At 36.3% G+C, this 26,925-nt stretch overlaps 2 protein-coding genes across 8 annotated transcripts in view; one reads left to right on the top strand and one right to left on the bottom strand.

Moving 5' to 3' along the window:
• Nucleotides 1–13,537, bottom strand: part of tai (taiman) — a 79,317-nt gene extending 65,780 nt beyond the window's left edge. For both annotated transcript variants that reach the window (XM_069501232.1, XM_069501256.1), the window contains exons 1-2: nucleotides 13,206–13,537; nucleotides 8,185–8,305 (exon numbers count right to left, since the gene is read on the bottom strand). In XM_069501232.1, coding sequence (XP_069357333.1) covers nucleotides 8,185–8,213 — 29 coding nt within the window. In that variant the 5' untranslated portion in view covers nucleotides 8,214–8,305; nucleotides 13,206–13,537. The remainder of the gene's footprint in view (nucleotides 1–8,184; nucleotides 8,306–13,205) is intronic.
• A 2,817-nt stretch (nucleotides 13,538–16,354) lies between these two features.
• LOC117986622 (B9 domain-containing protein 2-like) overlaps nucleotides 16,355–26,925 on the top strand; it is an 11,706-nt gene continuing 1,135 nt past the window's right edge. Inside the window, exons 1-5 of one of the 6 annotated variants that reach the window (XM_034973498.2) lie at nucleotides 21,219–21,356; nucleotides 22,949–23,526; nucleotides 24,760–25,002; nucleotides 25,787–25,925; nucleotides 26,634–26,815. In XM_034973498.2, the coding sequence (XP_034829389.1) occupies nucleotides 23,047–23,526; nucleotides 24,760–25,002; nucleotides 25,787–25,925; nucleotides 26,634–26,815 (1,044 nt within the window). In that variant the 5' untranslated portion in view covers nucleotides 21,219–21,356; nucleotides 22,949–23,046. Of the gene's footprint in view, nucleotides 18,006–18,930; nucleotides 19,162–20,279; nucleotides 20,406–21,130; nucleotides 21,357–22,948; nucleotides 23,527–24,759; nucleotides 25,003–25,786; nucleotides 25,926–26,633; nucleotides 26,816–26,925 lie in introns of those variants that run through there. The other 5 variants (XR_011237216.1, XM_069501417.1, XM_069501412.1 and 2 more) reach the window with 5 other exon arrangements.

The raw sequence follows: 26,925 nt of genomic DNA, 5'->3' as shown, positions 1-26,925 counted from the left end.
AGAAATGTTATAATCATTGAGAGCAGTGGGTAGGAAGTTAGGCACTTAATTATGAGAAAAGTCAGCTAGGTTCGCTTTAAGCCCTAGCTCTGACTCTCGTTTAGTTCATTGACCCAATGTTGACGTTTTATCTATATCTATATAATAGAAGGGGTGGGAAAGAGTTCTGTCTGTATATAGATATGAAGAAAACAAAGATTCGATTTATATTTAACTCACAGACTAACCAAGCAATCTATTTCTAGGTTAAGTTTTTCACTAAAAGTCCTAAAAATCCAAACACTTAGGAATAGTTTTAGAGTTACGAATTACACATTTTGCATGCCTTGAAGCTTTCTGAACTTAACAGAGTTCACAAATTTAAAATCGCACGAGCGATGACAATAGGACTCCGGTTTTCCTTTTGGGGTACGGAACCCTAAAAATCTAACGGTATTTTTAAATCGTCGATTAATTTAAGTTTTCGAGATTATGAATAAATGAAATTTTCGTAGAAAGACAAACTTTTGCTGTTTTAAAAAGTTGGGGTAACGGAACAATGCATTACTTAATCGAATTATTGCTGCATTTGACGATCAAGTATCATCAATTGTTTCAACATCATTTATTTAGGTTTCAACAATGCCTTGCTGATTTTCAAAATTCTAGCGTCGTCGTATTAATATCTCACCGACGATTAGTATAAGGATAGTGCACTTCGGATAAGGATCTTACAACCCAATAGTCACCAAACAACACGATGATTTGCGTGACCTGATCTAGACACTAGAAATACAGTACACTGGGAAATTAGGCTGTCCTTAGGCATTGCTAAGAGTCAAGAACAATTCTACAAGCAGAATAAAGGACACGAAAACTTTTTCTCGACAGATACATCCTGTGAGGTGTTTACAATAACTGACAGTCATGGAACTTGGATCTATGCCTACAAGCATGAAACCCAGAGCCAATTAAATATTTGTTATAAACCTGTGTCAAAAGTCAAAACTAACAAAAGTTCACCACTTTTGAAGCACATTGATAAAATGGTTGCCTGGTTTTAACCGAAACCTTGCAATATTGCAAACTATTAATAATATGGCGCAGTAAATGCAAATAAGCGTAACACAATTTATTTGTCTAACTAAAGTGATCCAGAGATATACCCTGTATGGGCTAATCTTTGGTTCTACTTAGCCGATTTTAAAAATCCTTTCACTGTGTATGTAATTAGATAATACTTTAAGGATGGTTAGAGGCTAGGTACAGTATTTTTTTAACTATGCCAAAAGGGAGGCTTATAGTGACTTAAGTCATCGTAAATAACAATGCCAGCCAGAACATGTCCAGTGACCAACATAGGTAAAGGCAACTAAACGTAAGAAATTGGTTCTTTCGTCGGCGGCGGTGATGGTAAAGATTTTTTTCTCATTTTACTCCCCGGAATTCAAGCGGTTGGTGTCCAAAATGAAGCTTCGCCTCAAAAAATCTCGTCCGCAACTGACCTAAGATTATTTTAAACCTAAACTCTACAATCTGTTTATCTATTATTTCGTACGTAGAGGTTCACGCAAGTAATACGGGTGATTTTTACTTAATTGGTTACAAACCACTAAGTACTCGCCATCAATTTATTAATAGACTGTGGGTGTTGCCCACGATATTATGAAACAATGTTACAGGTTGTGCCTCGTGTTCCTCTCAAAGCAAGTAATGCGCGGGAGAAATGCGCGAAGACAACGAAGACTGCGACACCGACGGGCGCGAGTTTCCTTAGCTCGAAATTGATCGCAATCTCACCGTTCATTCAAGGTACGTGGAGCCGCTGGTGTCGTCATGGCGACCGCCATCCACTGCTGCCGTCCCAACGTCGCCATGATAACTGATACGATTGTATAGCTACTCATTTAAAGTAACATTATCAACAATATAATTATGTAACATCCTATTTATCTGACAACCCATTATTCTTAAGAATAAGAAACTCATAAGAAGTATCCGATTATAAGACGACAAGGGGAGGAAAATATTATGGATACTTTTTCGAGTGGGTAGCTAAACTAGATGCTGACGACTTCGTCCGCGTGGATTTAGATTGAATATCTTTATAATCCCTGCAAATTCATTGATTTTTCGAAGCAAAAAAGAGCCTGTCACTCTCTAAGAGCTTTAGCTAATATCCTTACTAAACAATCGATCCGTTGCGATATGATTGAAGGCAATCTAACAAACAAACACACATTCGCATCTATATACTAATAAATATAATTGAAGTGTCTGTCTGTAATTTCGAATTAACTAGGTACCTCAAATTAAGCTCATATGGTTATTTGAGCTGTACCATAACTGAATCACGCGTTTTTAAATTTTTTGTGTCTGTCTGTTTGAACAGGCTAATCTTCGGAACGGCTGAACCTATTTTGATGGGACTTTTACTAGTTAGTAAAGCAGAGAATTAATGAGGGAGTAACATAGTCTTTATTTTTAACCGCCTTTCAAAAAGGAGGAGTTGTGTTGTTCTACCCACATACCTACACCGAAATCTCCGAGATTTCTGAACCGATTTGAGTATTTCTTTTTATCGATAAAGAAGCTTTGCGACATTGTCCCACAAAAATTTTGGATTCTAACTCCTGAATCCTGATGCTGAACGGGACCTGACCACAAAAATTGATGGGATTTAGAAACTGTCGGTTATAAATTGATATTGGAGGTACCTACCAAGCAAAGACTTTTTGAACTCGAGGACCCAAGTCCTCAACCCTGATGCTGTAAGGAATTGCATTCCTAAATCATGGTGATTCCACGGGAGTTTTAAAGAATTATGCGTTTAAATGTTTTTACGAAACTTGGTAGGGTACTGAGATACATTGCTTCCCGGGGACGGGCTACTACAGCTGGGCTACTTTTTGTCCTGCAAAATATAAAGTTCCCAAGGGATTTTTAAAAACCTAAAACCACGCGGGCGAAGCCGCGGGCATCAGCAGCTAGTAATTAGTATTTACAATTTTGAAAGAAAGAAAAATATACCTGTACAATCCTAAACAGATTTTTTTTTTCATGCATAATGATTAAAAGTTTTTGATTTACCGTGCAAAATGTCGAAAAAATATACCGTCCCCCCCTTGATGAAGCTTATGTATATTTTACAGGAAAAATAAAACCAACGCTCTAGCTATCATGGCTTTTTTTAATATTAACGATAAACCTCTACAAACAAAGTTAGTTTTGCGAGTTGTTAACTTGGACGATTTAACCTAAGGACGCGCCTCGCATGATTATTCCCCTCTGTCAATAGTAATGGATTTTTAATCCACTGCGTTTATAAACACTGTTTGCGGAATCGATTTTGTCATTGTCAGAATCGTTTTCGATGTGTGACGACGTCTTACACGCTGGGTGAAAAATGCCTGTTTGTGCCGTTAGTGAGTGCAAGAACAAATCAAACACATCAAATTTACAAAAAGATGGAATTTCATTTCATAAGTAAGTATTTTTGGTGTAATAAACGCTTTCTATAAATTAAATTACATAAATTATTATAATAAAATAACAATCGAGAACTTTACCGATTCAGTAATTGAGTACGTAATAATTCGGTAGAAACGAGTCACACTCCTCACGAGACTATATTTTGTTTTTTCTAAACAATTGCAACCCTCGATATATACAAATTAGGTTAAAATTTGAATACGCGTGAACAGCATGAAATTACGTAGTAGTACGATAGTGATTGCGGTTCGATTATCGATATCGATGAAAACATTTTCTTTATTATTAACGACTAAATTACCGTCTTCAAGTCAAGTAAAGAATAGTTATTATTAATTACCACAATTTTTTCGCTACCTATACTTGTAATAAAACGGGTCGATTTCTGTGATTTCACGTACTTAATACATATAAAAAAGAATTAAAGCAACGCAATTTTAGTGATAGGCGCGAAATGTATAAAATTTATGTATTAAATCGCCAAGAATGTACATAACATTAACCTAATGGTAAATAATGACGTGTTAAAAATAGAAGAGGCCACCGTGTGTGTTTACTAATTTATTTTCATAGTATCATATCTGTCTTATGGAATTTTGCTGTGGGGTAAAAGCGGCAGGTATTGAGAAAATTTTTGCATTGCTAATTTGTAAGGGCAATACGTGTTATATTTAATAACTTACATTTAATTTTTTTGGACAAAGAGTACACCATATTGGAATTACCATGTAAACCCAATGTGCAATAAATAAATGATTGATTGGAAAGAAAAAAACATTTTATTGATTTATATACCTACTAATTATGTTTGGTAGGCTTTTGCGCGGTCAGGTTTATTTTGTATTATATAATAATATAAGTCATTAATAAGCACATTTTCACTATCGAAATTTTAAATGAAAATTTCGTTATATAAAAAATACAAAAGATTAAAAATGATATAAAATAAGTAAAAAAGTATGTGCATATTTTTTAAATAAATATTTTTCTTATTTTTACGTTGCATTATTAGTTTTTGGGATAATTACCTATTAAGTGAGGTGAATGTATGCAAGAATACGCTACGCTGACCAAACACTGGTTTTAAGTAATTAAATACGAGTAATAAATTCTTACTTCTACTTTTGTTTCTGAAAAACTATCGATATATTTTAAAATATCGATACGGTAGCATCGCAAATCAATTTGACTGTCTTACACGTAATGTCTTTGTATGTTGATGTATATAACTTATTAGTGTGCGTAAAATGTAGTAGTGTTGAAGATTTAGATATGTGTGTGTTAATAATGACACAAAACTTTGTTGAGTGAGTGTGTCAAGTTGTCTATGTAGTGTTTCCTCGTCCCGCACCAAAAGTGACAGAAATTTTTATTCGTAATATTAGGCGCGTTACAAGTCCATAGGTTAAATCGTCCAAGGTTGTTAACAAAAGCGATTCTTACCGTTTTAATTCTTCTGTAATATGGGACCCTCGGTACAAAAATCTGACTCGCACTTGACCGGTTTTTAGGGTTCCGTACCTCAAAAGGAAAAAAGGAACCCTTATAGGATAACTTCGTTGTCTGTCTGTCTGTCCGTCGTGTCTGTCAAGAAAACCTATAGGGTACTTCCCGTTGACCTAGAATCATGAAAGGTAGGTAGTTAGGTCTTATAGCACAATTAAAGGAATAAATCTGAAAACCGTGAATTTGTGGTTGCATCACAGAAAAAAAATGTGTTCATGAACCATTACTGTGTGATTAGTATTTTCAAATTTCAAAGTTTAACCACATAGTCACATTAGTGACTCAGCTCTTTAAAAGAGAATTTAAAAAAAAATTTGATAACTATACCAACTATAACAAGTATCTAAAACCCTTTCATATGATACCCATATGAAAGGCTTTACTTGTACATTCTAAAACAGGTTTTTATTTCTTTTTATGCATAATAGTTTTTGATTTATGGTACAAAATGTCGAAAAAATACAACTGTAATACGGAACCCCTTGGTGCGCGAGTCTGACTCGCACTTGTTTATATATTTACATGATATAAACAAAGATGTACTACTTAATAATATAATAATCACAAAATATTTGACAATAATAATAATTAGGACATGTACCTACTTAATTTATAACAAAACTAGCTGATCCCCGCGGCTTCGCCCGCGTAGATTTAGGTTTTTAAAGATCCCGTATAGCCTATGTCACTCAGGAATAATGTAGCTTTCTACTGGTGAAAGAATTTTTAAAATCAGTTCAGTAGTTCCAAAGATTACCCCCTACAAACAAACTTAACGATATTACCTCTTTATATAATAGTATAGATTGGCTCTACATCGGATCTCACAACTTTTTACAGTATAGAGGTTGCGGCGGCGCGAGGCTTAGCATACAATTTTAACATTTTAATGTCTTAGATGGGACCAATGTTGCCCCAGAGGGCGCATTTTTTGAGTCCGTTTTGGGGCCCCTTAAAATCAAAAGGTACTCGCAATTTGATAAAGCAAGTGCAAAGTTTTTTTTAACATTTATGTAGGGTTAAAATAAATAGTGTCACAACTAAAGCAGGTTACAAGAGCGCGAGTGAAGCGATCGCTTTTATAATTTGTGAAAGAAGGGTACATATTTGTGAACGTTTCGGCGGTGTTTTATAATACCCTCTGTTTACGCGTACATATTTTAAAACTACTTACATTGTGTTGATAATACACATACCTACCTACAATATTAGACTAGTAACCTAATAAGTATAAAAACTTTTTGTAGGAATATCATATAAACTTCTTACACTTTTACTGTTTACTACATACTACAACTAACCGCATACTTTGTTAAGCTAATGATAGAGGAATGTGCAGTGCTCAGACAAGCCGTCAAGCACTTACAAGCACGAAGAAAACAACATTGTAAGCGTTTTTTTGTTGAAATAAATAAATATAAATGATGACGCCGTATGCAATCTTACCACCTTTGGGCCCTGCGACCTGCCTAAAAAGAATCAATATGCCCTTGAGTAGAATAAAAATTACTTTGAGTAGCAACTAAGAAAATACTTTATTATTTTATTATAACGCGTAAAATTTAACTACTCACGCGCCATTTTAACTTTTTGTGTCAAATTTCATGTCAATAGTACGATTTAAGTTCTTATTTTAAAAGTGAACCGTACTTTTGATACGACAGTTGACCCATAGTTAAAATGGCGCGTGCGGAGTCATTTTGTACGGACTATATTCTTCGATATTTCAAATGACAATATTATGTCATAAGTATGTATGTAAGCATAACCAGAGTGGCATAACTATTGCTGATGATAAAATACTACTATGCTGAAATATCACAAATATAACTCAGATTTGCATATTTTGTTATTGTCAGTCATCATTAATATTCGTAATAAATAATAGGCTAGTTGACACTTTTTTTAAGTAGGTCTTAAATGGTTAATATTTGTCCTATTAGATCAAACAAATTAACACTATATTTTTTTGCGCCCTAAAAACCGCAAAACTTTAATTTAAAAATATATTTTTCTTAGACAGGTGAAAACACTGTCGGCCATGTTTGGCCGATAGATTGTCTGTGCTCTGACGTCATGCATTTGTAAACAACAGCATAACCTCCCAAAGTTTAAAAAACATGACTTCTATGCTAGTTTACATGAAAAATATAGTAATTATCGTTATTGTATCATCCGAGAATGTAAAAACGCATCGATAAAGACCACAGGAAAGTAGTGGATTAGAGTGCCCAGTGAAATAAATATACGTAACACGCGAAGACTTGCTTAAAAGGATCCTATATCACTAACGACTGCAACCCAAATTTATTTTTGCAAAGATCACTTTGTTGTAAGTCTTACTTAATAACTTATTCAATTTATAAAGAGAAAACGATAATTTTTTACGTTTACTATGAGTTTTTAGAAATATATAAAAACTAGCTTATGCTCGTGACTTCGCCCGCGTGGACTTCATAAATTTCAAATCCACATTTAACCCACTCAGGGGTGGAATTTCAAAAAATCCTTTCCTCGTGGATACCTTCTCTTTACCTACAAAGAACACACCCACCAAATTTCATGTATCTAGGACCAGCTGTTTAGATGTTTAGGCTGTGCGTTGATGTAAGTCAGTCAGGACTTGAAATTTTATATATATGGATACTACGTTAGTCAATAGGGATGACATTTCTTTGTTTACATATTTAATGACGTCACATCATGGCTGACAGCGTTTTCTGAGTTTCAAATAAAAATAAAAACTGTATTTTTTTAAATTGGATTTATATATCCATCCTGCGTTTTTAATAATTGTTATTGTTATATTTCTTTGTCTTAAGCAAAATACTATAATAAATAATCATTTATTGGACGAAATTAGATATGAGTCAAGTAGCCTATTACAAATAACTACCTTCTGCAATACAGGTTTTCCTAGTGCAGAGTGTAGGGACTAGGGACTCATGAGTAATGTGTATAATAAACAAATTATTATTAATAATTATATATATATATATATATATATATATATATATATATATATATATATTTATATATATATATTGCATATATATTATTATGCTGTACATCTTAAAAAAAGAATTTATATCACTGAAAAGATTTGGTGCAATTGCAGTCAAGCCTACCTTGGGCTTACCATTATAATTATACCACATTATAATTTCCAAGGTTATTTTAATAGATTACTTAATTAAAATACTTTACCTTGCATTTTCACCAGGCAGGACTTGCATAAATGTGGCATGGAGATGATAGGCGCCATTCAACGCCGTATCCTGATGCTCCGTGGCTATTTATGGTTTATGAACGTACTCCTCACAAAAATCTGCAACAATAAATACCTAACTAAATAGTCACTCTTTAGGCCGGCAATATACGTCAAGTTTTTTCGTCGGGTACGGTCAGGTCAGGCTACCTGAAGGCGTTGGAGCCATACATTTGTTTGAATTTACAATACACGTCCGGTCACGTAACCTGATCGCTCATCAGGGCGGTAAGCTGCCGTCAGTCTAATCAGGTTTTATTGCCGATTCGGTTCCCTGAAGGCGCGGTCTGCATACTTCACGTACGAGACAAAATACAAGTCAGGTTTTTCCCTCCGGTTTGCCAGTTCGCATCTAGAGTTGGCTCTTAGTAGACGTATAGTTGTGGTTCAGATAATAGAAAAAATTATGATATTGAACCGCTTATTGTAACTTTTTGATTGAATTTCAATTAATACACAGCTAAATGTCATTTTTATTAATGAGATAATTATTGTGAAGGCTATCCGGGCAGATAAACACATAAAATAATAATAAATAAAAATATTTTTTACTAGCTTATGCTCGCGACTTCATCCGCATGGACTACACAAATTTCAAACCCCTATATCCCGCCCTTGGGGGATGAATTTTCAAATATCCTTTCTTAGCGGCTGCTGACGTCATAATAGCTATCTGCATGCCAAATTTCAGCCCGATCCACCCAGTAGTTTGAGCTGTGCGTTGATAGATAAGTCAGTCAGTCAATCCTTTTATATATTTAGACTAGCTTATGCTCGCGACTTCGTTCGCGTGGACTACACAAATTTCAAACCCTTATTTCACCCCCTTAGGGGTTGAATTTTCAAAAATCCTTTCTTAGCGGATGCCTATGACATAATAGCTATCTGCATGCCAAATTTCAGCCCGATCCGTCCAGTAGTTTGAGCTGTGCGTTGATAGATCAGTCAGTCAGTCAGTCAGTCAGTAAGTCAGTCACCTTTTCCTTTTATATATTACTAGCTTATGCTCGCGACTTCATCCGCGTGGACTACACAAATTTCAAACCCCTATATCCCACCCTTGGGGGATGAATTTTCAAATATCCTTTCTTAGCGGATGCTTACGTCATAATAGCTATCTGCATGCCAAATTTCAGCCCGATCCACCCAGTAATTTGAGCTGTGCGTTGATAGAATAGAATAGAATACAATGTTTTTTTATTCATGTAAACTTTTTATAAGTGTTTATGAATAGTCAGGTAGTTTTAATTTACCACTGGTTCGGAACGCAGATCAGTCAGTCAGTCAATCCTTTTATATATTTAGAAGACTAGCTTATGCCCGCGACTTTGTCCGCGTGGACTAATCAAATTTTAAACCCCTATTTTACACCCTTAGGGTTGATCTTTAACAATGAGATTTTAACATATGAGCTTAATAAAATATGTCATACTGCTAATTGCAAAATATTAACTACAAAACTTCTTTTTAGACACTTCAAAACTGACAGACTTTCATACAAACTTCAAACCCCTATTTTACCCCTTTAGGATGCCTTTGGGGTTGAATTTTGAAAAATCCTTTCTTAGCGGATGCCTACGTCATAATAGCTATCTGCATGCCGAATTTCAGCGCGATCCGTCCAGTAGTTTGAGCTGTGCGTTGATAGATCAGTCAGTCAGTCAGTCAGTCAGTCAGTCAGTCAGTCAGTCAGTCAGTCAGTCAGTCAGTCAGTCAGTCAGTCAGTCAGTCAGTCAGTCAGTCAGTCAGTCAGTCAGTCAGTCAGTCAGTCAGTCAGTCAGTCAGTCAGTCAGTCAGTCAGTCAGTCAGTCAGTCAGTCAGTCAGTCAGTCAGTCAGTCAGTCAGTCAGTCAGTCAGTCAGTCAGTCAGTCAGTCAGTCAGTCAGTCAGTCAGTCAGTCAGTCAGTCAGTCAGTCAGTCAGTCAGTCAGTCAGTCAGTCAGTCAGTCAGTCAGTCAGTCAGTCAGTCAGTCAGTCAGTCAGTCAGTCAGTCAGTCAGTCAGTCAGTCAGTCAGTCAGTCAGTCAGTCAGTCAGTCAGTCAGTCAGTCAGTCAGTCAGTCAGTCAGTCAGTCAGTCAGTCAGTCAGTCAGTCAGTCAGTCAGTCAGTCAGTCAGTCAGTCAGTCAGTCAGTCAGTCAGTCAGTCAGTCAGTCAGTCAGTCAGTCAGTCAGTCAGTCAGTCAGTCAGTCAGTCAGTCAGTCAGTCAGTCAGTCAGTCAGTCAGTCAGTCAGTCAGTCAGTCAGTCAGTCAGTCAGTCAGTCAGTCAGTCAGTCAGTCAGTCAGTCAGTCAGTCAGTCAGTCAGTCAGTCAGTCAGTCAGTCAGTCAGTCAGTCAGTCAGTCAGTCAGTCAGTCAGTCAGTCAGTCAGTCAGTCAGTCAGTCAGTCAGTCAGTCAGTCAGTCAGTCAGTCAGTCAGTCAGTCAGTCAGTCAGTCAGTCAGTCAGTCAGTCAGTCAGTCAGTCAGTCAGTCAGTCAGTCAGTCAGTCAGTCAGTCAGTCAGTCAGTCAGTCAGTCAGTCAGTCAGTCAGTCAGTCAGTCAGTCAGTCAGTCAGTCAGTCAGTCAGTCAGTCAGTCAGTCAGTCAGTCAGTCAGTCAGTCAGTCAGTCAGTCAGTCAGTCAGTCACCTTTTCCTTTTATATATATAGATTCAATTAAACTTTTACTAGTACTTTTGAATCGTCAAATGCATCTATCTACTGGTTCGGAATGCCTTTCCTACCGAGAAGACCCAGCAAGAAACTCGGCGGTTGCTCTTTTAGAAGATTTGATTTGATTTTTTTTTTGTTTATTTGAAAGTAATCTACAGCGTAAATACATAATTATTATTTAAATTTAAATCTAGGTATAACAGAAGGCCAAAAGAGATTACTTAAAATTATAATTAAAACTATTTTAACAGAATAGATAAGATATAAAAGATAGATTTAGAATAAATGTAGGTATGCACAATAATAAAATTACAACAGTGTGTGTATGCTTGTGTGTGTGTGTGTGTGTGTGTGTAAGTGTGTGATTGCATGCATATTTAGATGTAAGCTATTTTTTTTTTTACGATGATAGTTTCTTAATTCCTTTTTAAATTTATTGTTTGATAGGTAAAATAAGTCAAACTCAGCGAACTGATTGATATACAATATTATGCCATCAGTACCCTTATTATAAATGCGAAAGTGTGTTTGTTTGTTGGTTTGTTGCTTTATTGGTTTCTTGGTTTCTCCATTAATCACGTAGCAACGGTGCAACGGTTTGACGTGATTTTCTGCATGGGTATAGATAAAGACCTGGAATTCCATAAGGCTGGAAAATCAAAGAATTCCAACGGGATTTTAAAAACCTAAATCCACGCAAGCGAAGTCGCAGGCATCAGCTAGTTTTTATATAAAAAACCGGCGATAGGCCGCGGGCGGCGGGCCACGCGCAGTGTAGGGTTCCATAGTCGTACTCCTTAACCTTTTGACGACCTCCCTGGCGTAGTGGTAAGCGCTGTGGTCTTATTAGTGGGAGGTCCCGGGTTCAATCCCTGGCAGGGATTTAGAATTTTATAATTTCTAAATATCTGGTCTGGTCTGGTGGCAGGCTTCGGCCGTGGCTAGTTACCACCCTACCGGCAAAGCCGTGCCGCCAAGCGATTTAGCGTTCCGGTACGATGCCGTGTAGAAGCCAAGGGGTATGGGTTTATTAACAACTGCCATACCCCTTCCAGGTTAGCCCGCTTCCATCTTAGACTGCATCGTCTTTTACCACCAGGTGAGATTGCAGTCAAGGGTTAACTTGTATCTGAATAAAAAAAAATAAAAAAAATACCTGTGAACCCTACTTAGCCATGATAGTTTTCCTTTAAAATTGATTATAATATATATACTACTGCTGTGAATTTTTTCACATTCCTATATACTACCATTTGGCTGATAGAGGGGGGGACACTTGACTCTAATAAAAATTAGCACTTTAAACCATCATATTTTACAAACGGATCTAGAAATCGAAAAATGATGTTCATGTAGGGGACTTTCTTACATGTAGGGGACTTCTTTACATGTAGGGGAGCTACCCTAAAAAAAATATTTATCAAAATTTTATTTGACCACTTTGTCGGTGTGATTAATATTTATACCCATGCCAAATTACAGATTTCTAGCACTAATAGTCTCTGAGATTAACCGAGGACGGATGGACGGACCGAAAGACAGACTGACAGACATGGTGAAACTATAACTATAAAAATGTATTATTTCTTGTACAATGGTACAAAGTCCAACTTGGCCATTTTTTATCCTTTTAGTGTACTTTATTCTTGCAGAATTTGGTGCACTTGTTTCCCTTACTTTCTTCTGTTAAAAATATACCATTGCTTTCTTACATTTTTTTGACCTTCAGACCCTTGCGATTTTTTCTTCTATCGATTTTTTCAGTTTGTCTTGTCTTCAAAAGATCATTCCATTGGAAAAATGCAAAATCTGTAAAGACTACAGACTTCTAGTTTAGTTAAAACTAAATTTACTTTAAAAAGTTGTCAATATCAATGGTCACGCTGAATCCCTTTTTCAATTTTTTTGTCATTCACCAGTACTTTAATAATAATGATTTCTTCATTTTATTTTACAGAATAATTGTAATTTGCAGCCTTTATGTAGGTGTTCATTGGAAGGCAAATAGATAGGTAGTGGACAATTCGCAGAATGACGTCATTACATTGACAGTCGATACAACAGTAAACAAAACCAAGCCAGAACAAGAGAGTTATTTTACTTGTAGAAAGAAAACAATAGCTGATAACCGTTGGTCACCCGGTTGGAATATAATTCGAGGTGTAAACCTTAACGCTTTTTAGAGCAAAAATAGTCAGATATATTCAAGTTTATCAGGGCTATCCGAAAATTGACAGCAAAACTAAATAACATGGCGGCATCTTGCTGCAGCCGGTGTAAAAGGGCCTATAAATATTTTGAACATAATCACTTACTTGAATTTTTGCTTATTGCAGTTACCGCTTGTGAAATCCACTCTAGTACAGTTCTTGAAAATATAAATATGTTCATATCAGACCCCAGTGTTAAAATGACGTAACATTCTCAACCTTCACGGTCGCACAGTACCTACAATCGGCAGGTACGAAAGTTATTTTACAGTTTACACAAAACACATTGGCCACATAATCACAAGCTTTTCACTAAACACATAAATTTACAAAATGCACTTCTGACAAATAAACAATCCACAAAGGGTTGACAAAATAAACTAACGCGTTTTATTATTCTGCCAAAGAACAAACGTGACACGCAGTCAAGCAACCTTGTTCATTTTTGTTCATGTATATCATAGAGATGTATATCATTTTTTTTAATTTTCACAATCCGACTCCGCGGCGTGCTATCTTCATTATGGTTGCTTGGATATTCGTACTGTGATATAAACTTTTCATTCATTTTTTAACCTTGGCTAATAGATCTGTGACTAATACAGTGCGACAAGGCTCTCTTGGCACTTGAATGACATTGACAGGGGGGCGCTGTTGCAGAACAAAGGCTTGGACTTTGGATGAATTATGGATGAATAACGTAGATGGAGTAATAAAGGTAGATGCAGGAACGTTTGCTTTCTCATTCGCACTAAAAAGAGAGCACAGATAAAGTAACTAATGTGATAAATAGAGACGCAGCTAACCTATTTTTTGTCCCTGATCGTGTAACTGTTTTTTCAAGAATACATACAAGAAGTTGCAAAACAAACTTTGAGAATTCGTGGCTTAATTGTATTTCTCATTAGTTATTTAGGTACTTGTTTTCACATAAAAAACGTTTAATACAAATATTGACTACTAAACAATGGTAATAATTGTCCTGTTATTCATCGTTACGTCGTGCTATAGCTATCTCATACACGGTTACACAGTACTTAAATCTACCTATTATTCTATCTACGATGAATAATTACGATAATTATACTTTGTCCCATTTTGTCCATTTTAAGAACGGCCTTTTGACAGCTCACGCCCACGAAGTTTTGTATTGTTTAAGTTTAACTTTCATACAAATAATATTGTACTTCATGGACGGGTACCGCCCCCTTAGTGATGTGACTCACAAAACGATTACTACGATTGTGCCACAGATTACAGATAATCGGTAGAAATAAATGATAATATATAATAATGAATAAGGTGTAATATGTTATTTAATCAGGAAGAACATAAAATTTTAAGGTTAAAACCAATAAATTAAAATATTAGCATTGTATAAAGTTTTACTTTCTCCTTATTATAAGGCATACAAATAAAACAACTAAAATAGTTTATTTACGTTCACTCAGCGAATCTAAATGCGTGTGACTAGCACACGCGTTTGTTGCGAGTGACAGACTAACTACGTCAACATGGCTATCGCACGGACGTTGACGTATATATAAGTTTTTACGATTATAATATTTATTATCATACTAATAAAATAATATGATAATAAATATTACCTACATTATATTTTTTATAAAAAAATAATCGTTGTCAATTATTACGTCCTATAGGACATCACTATAACTTAGCAGTCGACGAGCTGTCAAAAGGCCGTTCTTAAAATGGACAAAGTGGGACAAAGAGGGGACAAAGTCTCATAACAAGGACTGTTAGAAGTAGCCCTATTGTGACACTGCTGATATCTATAGAGCGCACTTTGACTTTGCTCAGACTTAAGATTGAGTTAAAATGAGACAGATTTATGTGAGAGATATAGCTCTGTCTTGTTGTAACTCTATCTTAATTCTAAGCTAAGTCAGAGTGCGCTCTATAGATCTCACCATAACTGTTAAAGCGAGATAGCTAAATGCATTTAAGCTCTTGTTAGAACGTGACAAAATTATTATGTTTTGTCCTTATCACCGTGGCCACTTTTTTTTTGTCAAAATGTATTTGTACGTGAGTATTTGACAAACAACGTGAAGTGTAGAAGGAATGACATTTCACAAGTAAGATAATCTGCTTGAGCGAGAGGGACTGAGGGGGCCACGCTAGTTGCAAATCTGGACATATCTGTGGTTACATCACACAAAAAAAATTACAGATTTTTAGGGTTCCGTAGCCAAATTAAGAGCCTCAATAGCTCAACCGGTATAGGAGTGGACTGAAAACCGAAAGGTCGACGGTTCAAATCCCGCCCGTTGCACTATTGTCGTATCTACTCCTAGCACAAGCCTGACGCTTAATTGGAGAGGAAAGGGGAATATTAGTCATTTAATATGGCTAATATTCTTTAAAAAAAAAACAAAAAAAATGGCAAAAAACGGAACCCTTATAGATTCGTCATATCTGTCGGTCTGTCTGTCCGTCCGTATGTCACAGCCACTTTTTCCCGAAATTACTATACTGTTGAAACTCTGTGAGATGTATTCTCTGAACAGCATTAAGATTTTCAGACAAAAATGGAAAAAAACACTAAATTTTGGGGGTTCCCCATACTTAGAACTGAAACTCAAAAATATTTTTTTCATCAAACCCATACGGGGTATCTTTGGATAGGTCTTCAAAAATGATATTGAGGTTTCTAAAATCATTTTTTTCTAAACTGAATAGTTTGCGCGAGAGACACTTCCAAAGTGGTAAAATGTGTGTCACCCTCCCTGTAACTTCTAAAATAAGAGAATGATAAAACAAAAAAAAATGTATGATGTACATTGTACATTACCATGCAAATTTCCACCGAAAATTAGTTTGAACAAGATCTAGTAAGTAGTTTTTGATTTATCGTGCAAAATGTCGATAAATACGATTGTAGTACGGAACCCTCAGTGCGAGAGTCTGATTCGCACTTGCTTGGTTTTATTATTTATTTTTAAGCATCATAGTTTTTGAATTATTGTGTAAAATGTCGAAGAAATACGACTCTAGTACGGAAACCTCGTTGCGCGAGCCTGCACTTGGCCGATTTTTCTATTTATTTTATGTCGTACTGACTCTCAGAACTGACTGTTGGTTGATGTTTGGTTGTTTATATCCGTTTTGCTTTTGAATTATAAATAATTATAATTCTAACATATTTCTTATTTGAATCTATTTACACATTATTAAAAGAAACATAGTTTTATCTGTATATTTCGACTTTACGTTTACAATTACCGACATAAAATGGCCTTACCTTGGCATATTCCTCTTGAATCACTTCCTAGTTTAAAAGAAAAGGAGGGCCCAATAGAAACTTCCCAGTTAAAACACTACTGCAATTTGAATATTCATGAAAATCCTTGTGAAGAACTACAAACTGGTATAATGTGTGAAATTGGCATGAATAACCGAGAACCAGGGGTCATACAGAGACTTATTGCTTCGGGTATGACCGTAGCGCGTTTAAATTTGCGCGATTTGGAACCAGATTCTTGTGCTCACTTAATCCAAAGCATCCGACAAGCGGTGTACAATTATAGCGCTGAGTTAGAATATGTTTATCCTTTGGCTTTAATTGTCGATGTTAGAGGGCCTGATATAGTTACTGGAGATCTGAAAGGTGGTCCGAAAACAATGGTAGAACTCCTTCAACAGGAAACTATCAGGTTAACTACAGATCCAAGTTGGCGAGAATGTGGAACTACTGATTGCCTATATGTCGGTTATGACCATTTAACCGATTTACAGCCCAACGATATTCTGTTTATAGATAGTCTCACTTCTGGGAAAATTAAATTAGTAATTTTAGCAGTTGGTGATGACTCTATCGAATGTGAAATTGCTATTGGAGGTACGATTGGGGCAAAAATGCCAGTACGATTGTCAAAAGTTCCACAAGAAAATGATAGTAGTTACAAGAAAGGTCACGAGAATATCGAATCTGTATCATGTGATTCATCACAACAACCATTTGAATATATGGAAGATCAGATAGCGTGGGCCGTAGCTTCCGATATTGATGGAGTTTTAATTCCGAATTCTCAAAATGCTCAAGATATTCGTCATGTACGATCTATTCTTTTCAAAAAGGGCAAGCATATACTTGTCTTTGCATGCATAGACTCCGTAATAGGATTAGACAACATTGATCAGCTAGTTACTGAAGCTGATGGTATATTCATCGACAGATGCATTTTAAGTACAGATTTACCAGTAGAGAAAATTTTTATAGCTCAAAAAATTATAGTGTCCAAATGCAATAACGCTGGAAAACCATGTATATGCAAGGCTGTCATAAATGAACAAATACCTACATTATGTGTTACTGATATAGCTAATTTGGTTTTGGATGGTGCCGATGTCCTGTCATTAGAATTACATTATGATTCGCCTTTAAAAAAAATTTCGCCATCTTACGATGCGGTTCGAATGGCTGAACACTGTGTAGCAGCTGCATCTGTTATTTGCAGACAAGCTGAGAGAATATTATGGCAGCCTAAAATCTACGGCAATCTGGAACTAATGCAGAGCCCTCTCGAAGAGCCCACGAAGGCGATTTGTGTAAGCGCAGTAGAGTTGGCTACGCGATCTCGTTCCGTTGTCATCATTTGTTTAACAAATTCGGGCCGTACTGCAAAATTGATATCACATGCTAAGCCTGTATGTCCAATCGTTGCAGTCACCAGAACCTGTCACACAGCTAGACAACTTCGTTTCTGGCGAGGGGTGCGAGCTATGCATTATTTTGAGTCTGCAAAGAGTAGTTGGATTTTAGAAATGGAATCGCGTATCCACGCTGCTCTGGATTACTGTAAGGCAAAGAGAATATTACGTGCTGGCGATGCGTACGTAGTAGTAACAAGTTTACGTCGAGGAGTTGGATACTGTGATTCTGTAAGGCTTTTATATGCTAGTGCACGTGATACTATATTTGTAGAATGATATTTTGTAGAAATAATATATTTATTTAAAAATTAAATCAGCAGATACCTAGTCTGTCTAACGAAAAGTGAGAGCGATTATGTACCGTTTACCCGTCGATTGTTACGCAGTAAGGTAGGGTAGTTTTTTGGTAGGGTTAAGGGTAGTAACTAGCCATGGCCGAAGCCTTTCACCAGACCTGCCAGATACAATTTAGAAAATATTATAAATCCCCAAATTACCTACTCCTGCTGGGAATCGAACGCGGGACATAATATGGAAGATATTATTGGGACTTAATATGGGAGATATTATGTCAGAGTCAGCCCACACCACGCCCACACTATAGTGCTAACCACTTCGCCAGGGTGTGAAAAATTAGCCACGGTGGATAAGGACAAAAAATAATCATTCGTCACTTTCTAACAGTTCTAATAAAAAAGTTGTTTTGTCTATTTGTCACGCAAGATTGAATCAAGATTAGTGGATCTGCGTAGATAGAGTAATAAAGGTAGATTCAGGAACGTTTGCTTTCTCATTCGCACTAAAAAGAGAGCAAAGATAAAATTACTAATGTGATAAACAGAGACGCAGCTAACCTATTTTTTGTCCCTTATCGTGTAACTGGTTTTTTTCAAGAATACATACAAGAAGTTGCAAAACAAACTTTGAGAATTCGTGGCGTAATTGTATTTCTCATGAGTTATTTACTTGTTTTCACATAAAAAACGTTTAAAACAAATATTGACTACTAAAAAATGATAATAATTTTCGTGTTTTTCATCGTTACGTCGTGCCATCGCTATCTCATACGCGGTTACACTTAAATCTACCTATTATTCTATCTACGTGGATCTGTGAGTTGTAGATTCAAGGGATTAAGTCTATAGTCTATTGCCGTTGTCTTGGTTACCGGCAAAGTGCCATCAAACAAACAACAAAATCGTGACAATAGCTGAAATCGTCTGAAAATTGCTTGAAATTGTTTGGTCGTAATTGCTTTTGTTTCTCACTAATTATGGTTCTAATCCTATTCTGATGGCAGAATTACACATCTTAGGTCAAGTAGATTGTGCCTATAATTTCAGTGAGCCATATTCTCTGTTCTGCCATTATTCATTTCAGGCTGGTGAGTAGACATTTGGAAGCTTAGAATAGGTAGGTACCTACCCAATAACACAAGGGAAATGAATTATTTGGCAACAGAAAACTTAGTTAAGTAGGTCCGTAATCCGTATATATATATATATATATATATATATATATATATATAGATGATATAGGTATAGGTTGGTAGGTATGGTAAATTTCTCTCACATCAGTAAAATAATTTTTTTTTTTATTCAATTAAACTTTTACAAGTAGGTACTTTTGAATAGTCAAATACATCTACCACTGGTTCGGAATGCCCTTCCTACCGAGAAGAACAAGAACCACCGAGTTTCTTCCTACAGCAAGAAACTCGGCGGTTACTCTTTTCAAAGATTTTGATATACTTACCTACAATATTATGCCATGTATAAAAAGTATTAGCAGTCCAGGCATTGCTGGAACGAGCTGCAGGTCAAATCCACGCTCTTTTATCATTTAGATAGGTAATCTTCGATTGTGTAATATGCCTTTTTCAGGAGCATACTTTTAATAGATTTTTTAAACTTGTGTAAAGGCAAGTGTAAAATAGAATTTTGTTACAAAGCTACAAAATATTTGAACCTTTTTAATAAGTAAAATGTTCTTAAATTTAAGTTTAAAAACCTAGGTAGGTGTATAAGTATATGTAGGTAGGTATATATTTTAAGTAAACCTATAAAGTCTAAACATAATTAAACTAAAGTATAAACACTTTGATGTGAGTGGTTATATCTTGATATAATCATCCTTGGTTCTTTTTCCTATTATTCTAATACAATGTGTGCAAAACGACTAAGACATAATGCAATGAAGTTGCAACATGACAGTATGCAGAGATCATAGCCCAAGAATTGAATAACTAAGCCCGGCTGACTGCTTGAAAACGTCTAGATGAGAACATAGAAAGTAAATTTTAAGTCACATTTCACATCCTATTTTCATATGAATGAAGCAGTTCCTGTATCAATTTTAAAATTTGTATCCTTGAATTATAGAAATGTGGGGGGTAGTACAACAAAACTGTTGTCAAAACTGTGTTTCCTTGTGTTATTATCTCCTGTTTAAATTTTTTAAAATACTTATCAACATCTTATTAAAGTAACGTTTTTATTATAGGCCCAAACTGGACACTTATTTCTGGATATTCAGAGTGTCAGACAACTTCAGCTAAACCTGATTGTAAAAATAACATTGTTTGGAATCAGCCCATCGATTTACATTACGTTAGTAAAGGAATTCAAGGTAGGCATGCAGATTTTTTATTTAGCTTGAACACACAGGGATGTTTTTGAGCTAATTTAGACTGTGTTGGTTGAGAACTTTTGTCATTATCCCATCCAGCCAACAGTCTAGCCTGAAGAAAGTGTAGTTTTTTGTTTGAGAGGAGACTTGATCGAGATTGTTCATAGCTATGGATCTAAGAAAAATCTGTTCAGCCATTTGAAGATCCTCAGCTCTTTTTAGTTGATAAAGGGATGAGAGCAACTTCCACAAGTCTTATTAATTCAAAATTTAGAATACTGCTACTTCAATGATATTGCAAGAATATAGTAACCATGGCTTGATGCTGCAGCATCACCTGGTATTTGCAAGATAGCCAACTTCTCACTAACTTATAGCAAAGGTATCAGGTTTGGACTCATTGGAATGGTCTCAATATATAGGTTACAGATACATGGTGATCAGAATCAGAATGATGGAGCAAAAAAAAAGCAATTGCTGAGGGATTCTAAATTACCTACTTTCACTCTTAAACTTAGGAACTTAGGTAAAATATGCTATTACCGCTGAGAATGGCTAAAATATGCAAATGAATATGTGAATATGCAAATGCATATAATCCGGTCTCTAGTTATTATGTAGTTCAAATCTATATTTAACTAAATACAACTAAAAAACGAACTTACTTTTTCTATGTACCTAAGTACCTACATAATATTTTATTTAATATTGTGTAAATATGCCAGGATGGCCTAAGATAATTTTGCAGGTGAATTGTCTTGATTCAATTGGACGTTCTTGGATTCTGGGTTATGGCTCCTGCAGCATCCCTTCAGCTCCAGGGCAGCACATTATACAGGTGCCATGTTGGGTTCCTGCTGCAACAACTGTCACTGATAAATTGAGGCAGATATTCATTGGCGGAACACACCAGCTGACTCAGACAGATATTGTCAATTTAGGAAGCGATAGGTTTGTCATACTTACATTATTATTCTCAACTAGCTAATGCCTGCGGCTTAGCTCACGTGGATTAGGGTTTTTAAAAATCCCGTGGGAACTTTTGATTTTCCAGGACAAAAAGTACCCTATCTGTAGTAGGTACCCCATCCCCGGGATGCAAGGTAACTCAGTACCAAATATAGTAAAAACATTCATTCAACGCACGATTCATTAAAAATCTCGTGGGATCTCCACGATTTAGAAATGCAATTTCTTACAGCATCAGGGCTCAGGAGTTGGGTCCTCGAGTTCAAAAAGTCTTTACAGTTTCTAAATCCCATCAGGTTTGGTGGTCAGGTTCCGTAGAGCATCAGGATTGAGGAGTTGTAATCCAAATTTTTTATGGGATAATGTCACAAAGTTTCTCTATCGATTAAAAATTACGCAAATCGATTCGGAAATCTCGGATTTCGGTGTACCCGTAAGGATTATAAGTAGAGAAACATAACTCCACCTTTTTTGAAAGTCGGTTAAAAAGTAGATGTTCCTTCTTGGTTAATCCTTTACCTGTCTGTGAAAGTCACGTCAAAATAGGATCAGCCGTTCCGAAGATTAGCCCGTTCAAACAGACGGCCAGGCAGACAAAAATTTAAAAACGTGTGATTCAGTTATAGTACAGATCAAATAACCATATTAGCTTAATACCTATGAAGTAGTTATTTTGAAATTACAGACAGATAATTTTATTTATTAGTATTTCAGACAGACACTTCAATTTTATTTGTTAGTTTAGAAGTATAATGATTTATGATGATTAAAATCCATACCTACTTAATATTGTAAATGCGGAAGTGTAACTGCCAGCCTTTCTAAGTTTTCACGGCTCATCTGTTACCGATTTTGATGAAATTTGATTTAACCAATCCAGCTCAAATGGAGACATGTTTTAGAAACAAATAGGTAGGCATCTGTGTCGGTATAGTTTGTTAGATTTCCGTAAAAATGTTCAGTATCATAGTTACAAGGGCTTAAAAATTTGTATGTAACTTTGATTGTAATGTAAAAAATATGTGTTAGCCTATATGCTGAAGTTGAGTTTATAATTGGTTAAATGGTCTGATTCAAATGATAACCAAAGTATAGTACGCGACAGGTTGAAATCGCGATCGGGAAAGGAACGGGGCGCACACCCGCACAGCCCCCGCGCTGACTCGGTGACGTGCGGGTGTGCGGGGCGTCCCCTTGCCTCATACCCCGATTGCTATCTCAATCTGTCGCTAACAATACGTTTGCTTCGAGCGCGCTACGAATAAACTCCTCTTAACTGAATTCCGATCCGCATTGGCCCCGCTAACATCTAGCACTGGATCTGCTCAAGAAATAAAAACTATGTGTACAGTACAATACAGAGAATAATGTACATCAACCTTTAGAAGGAGATGGCGGATTTGTAGAGCATAGTCTCTGTCGTTGAGACCGACAAAACGTCATATGGTATGAGTGACAGAGACTACGCTCTACAAAGCCGAAATGTCATTGTAAAGGCCGATTTACATTATGTTCTGCCGTGTACTGCACAGTGTACCTACACTGAATGTAATATCTAAACTATTTTTATACAGGTTTAAGCTGAACACTCTATCCAAAGGAAATATAGAATTAAAAGTCTACATTATCTTAAGAAATTTTAACCAGTTTGGTGTAGAATATAAGTAAAAATATGAAGCCTATCACCTACCTGTGCTTTACACTACTGTCTATAGTTATACAATTCTGTGTAATGGATTTTATAAATGGAAAAGTGGGAATTGAGACTGCAATTGATTCAAACAGTACTAATGCTAAAAATTTGAGTAATATCTTCAGAACTATAAAACGGAAACCCCATGCCCTTTACTATCGCACAGAGAAGCCTAAATTCCAGCTCATAAATAAGTCAACAATGAAGTACAATAACGATTCTATAACTGAAGCCCCACTATCGAGCACAACAGAGTTAGCAAGCACAGTATTTGATTTGCTGTATGACGAGAGTGTGTCCGTGACAGACGATGAGAGTGAATCAGCAACGGAAACATTTTTTACTACAGAGTTAGATAATGTGACTGAAATTCCTTTTTTTGATAAAAAATCTTCAACCAATAAACCAACTGAAATACCAAAGAAAATAAGTACAAATGAATGTTACTGTAATCTATTGGTTAGTATAAAATATGATGTTTAAATTTTTTGAATTATTTTTTGTAAAATATCACTAGATCACTAACTAATCGCCGGCCCACTACGGAGCACGGAGCCCCTCTCAGAATGAGAAGGGTTTAGCCCATTGTACACCAGTGCGGATTGGCGGACTTCACACACCTTTGAAAACACCATGGAGAACTCTCAGGCATGCACGTTTGGTCACGATGTTTTCCTTCACTGTTAACGCAGGTGACCACTAGGCTATCACCGTTTAAAAATATAGATATTTTGAATGACCTGTACTTGAAAATTAACTTTTTTTTACTTTATGCATATATCACACACCGGCTTTATTCACGTGTTTAGTCGACGTTAGCCCGACTAGTTTCAAATCCATCTGGGGTCCTTTTTCTACTGTTTTACGCTCTCTCTTTGGACCAATTAAAACTATAACAATACAAACAAAACTAAAACTACAACCATCGTCGTCCATTACTGGACATTCTTATAGTTGACCCGTAACTCCTTTGATATAATCTGGCCACCTAGTGAGGTCTAATACTGCGCTCTTCGGTGCGAGGTCGCCATTTCTGCCTTGCGAGTTGAGACACCAACCTCTGTGAATTTTTTCTCGCACTATATTGTTTGAAAGGACAGTGGGCAAAATACTAAGAGCGGTCACTTCAGAAATACGATTTTATAAATTGTAAGGCCTATCCATACCTGCGCAAGCGCACGAGCCGTGTACACAACGCGTATCATAATAACATAATATGGAGTGTGGGAGTGTCCTCGAGTGGTTTGCGAGCGGTTCGCATGCATGTTGTACAATGTACATGCCACGGAGGGCACATGTTCGTGAGTTTTTGGTAGTAAGACTGAGTACAAACATGATATACGTGTGCGCAACATGCATGTATGTGCGCACAGAGACACTGACGCGTCCATAAGCGTCCGATGCACGTTGTGTGCTGGGTTCATGCGCGTGCGCAGGTGTGATCAGTCTTAATGGTTCCTTTTTTATCACATTTTACGGAACCCTAAAAAGGTAGGCGACAGGTAGAGATGGCAATCGGGATGGGATGCCCCGCACAGGCCCTACGCTAACCCGGTGGGATAGCGCGGGTGACGTGTGGGTGTGTGCGGGGTGTCCCCGCGTCATATACCCTGATTGCCATCTCGACCTGTCGCGTACTGTAGGTATTTATTTCTCAATAGGTATAGCAACAATTAGTTCTTATATTTTCAGTACAATACTTGTGATATTCATTGCTGTTGTGATAACGATTGCTCCGATCTCGAGAGGAGTATGACAAAGGATTGTGAAGAAATTGGAAAAGAAAAGTGTGAGCTTCGTAATAAAGAGTATTTGAGTATGTGTTCATCTCAATTTGTGTGTAATAAAGAGTTGCAGAGCGATTTATTTGGATATCTTTTTTGTATTGGAAAAGTTAACTTGCCTGAAAAACGGAAAACTAACGAAAATAATATGGTAAGTGCTAATTGTTTTTAACTTTTAAGTGTATGGTGCGTGCTCCATACAACCAGTTAGATTATGTCTAAAGTTTCTAGAGCGTGTCTATAAAGTTTAATTTACTTAGTTAAGTCCATACTAATATTATTATAAATGCGAAAGTGTGTGGGTGTCTGCTAGCGTTTCACGGCCCATCTGTTTAACTAATTTTAACGAAATTTGTACAGAGGTAGCTTATATCCCGCCCGGGGACGGGCATAAGCTACTTTTTATTCTGGAAAAGCAAAGGTTTCCCACTGGATTTTTAGAAACCTAAGTCCAAGTGGACGAAGTCGCGGGCAGCATCTATTTGGTACAGGGATAACTTGCATCTCGGAGACTTGCGATTGCCGACCCTGTTCTCGGTGGGGCATGGTGCTTCGAATGTTTTTGTATGGCACACTTTTTCTACCGTAATCAGTACCCATATTATAAATGCGAAAGTGCGTTTGTTTGTTGGTTTATTGGTTTGTCCTTCAATCACGTCGCAACGGAGCAACGGATTGATGTGATTTTTAGCATGGGTATACTTAAAGACCTGGAGATACTGATGGACATAGGCTACTTTTTATCCCGGGAAATCAAAGAGTTCCCGCGGGAATTTTAAAAACCTAAATCCACGCGTACGAAGTCGCGGGTATCAGCTAGTTATATATACATTTCAGTGTATCCCCTCTATTGACGTCACGTCACACATTACACTAAGAATTTATGTTAAGTAGACTAATTTTATCTAAGCATTTTGTTAACAATTTATTTCCAGCTTTATGCTTTGGATATTGACAACCGTTTGAAATGGCACATCACTAAGAAAAAAAGTAAAAATATTAAGTTTTCAAAATCTGCTTACCTTATTGGCCAGCCAATATGGTTGGTAACAAATAACAGTGTTGAATCTTTAGGTAAGAATTTTTAGTTTGTTGACTTTAGATATTGCTAGAGACTCAATATGACGAGCTGTATGAATGAGGGTGTGATTGCAAGAAATAAATTTTTACAGTACGAGCAAAAACACAATGAAAGTTGTTGAAACTTTACTGTAATTGTACCGTTTTGCTCAAAATCACGAACTTCGGACTCAGTTTCAGCACAGGTTTTGCTAGGAATGAGTTTCAGATTGTATTCAGTGATTCACAAACTTTTTATCAATCACAAACCAATTTTAGCACGTATTAGGCACTTTTCCTTGGAAATGAGTTCAGATTCGTATTTAGTGGGCCAAAAACATCCAGATTAAAGAAAACAAAGTATTTTGATCAGAATTGTCATTAAATCATACCTACTGTTCGCCAGGTCCTCACATTATTTAATTCGACAATAAGTTATAAAGCGCTGGTGTTAAAACGGTTCGGTTCTTGGGCTCTAGGTCTTGCTTATGTATATAATACACATATTAATAAAATATGCTCTTACTAGCGAAAATCAACACCTGATAGAAATTTTTAGTAACCATCCTAATTATGTATATTCCATGTCAATCCTGTTAAAAGTTGCAAGTCTCTTGCTATGGCCGACTCTCCTAAAAAAAGCGAATGCCGATAGATATTTTTTATGTTTAAGTTATTTACTAAGGTTTTTAAAGTACCTATTAAACGAAATACTCTTTTTAGAACTCCCAGTTACCGTAAGTAATGACTACTGCAATGGTGAAAAAGCTATCAAATTTCTTAGAAATGAATACATTAAATGTTATGTAAGATTGAAGGACCTTCACATGTTGGACATTATTAAGAGATCCGAGAGCACAAAAATTGCGAGCGCCAAAGAAAGTACAATAAACAGTACAAAAATGGTAATTTTTTAACATTCCGATGCAAAACACTACTTATCTTAATTATTCTTGCTCTTGATTCCTCAATAAAATATAAAGGTATAAATAACTAGATTTGAGTTCTTATCTAC

Source organism: Maniola hyperantus, chromosome 1 (genome assembly GCF_902806685.2).
Source record: "Maniola hyperantus chromosome 1, iAphHyp1.2, whole genome shotgun sequence".
Lineage (NCBI taxonomy): Eukaryota > Metazoa > Arthropoda > Insecta > Lepidoptera > Nymphalidae > Maniola > Maniola hyperantus.
The sequence above is the reverse complement of the archived record's forward strand: the minus strand, read 5'-3'. Positions and strand labels throughout refer to the sequence as shown.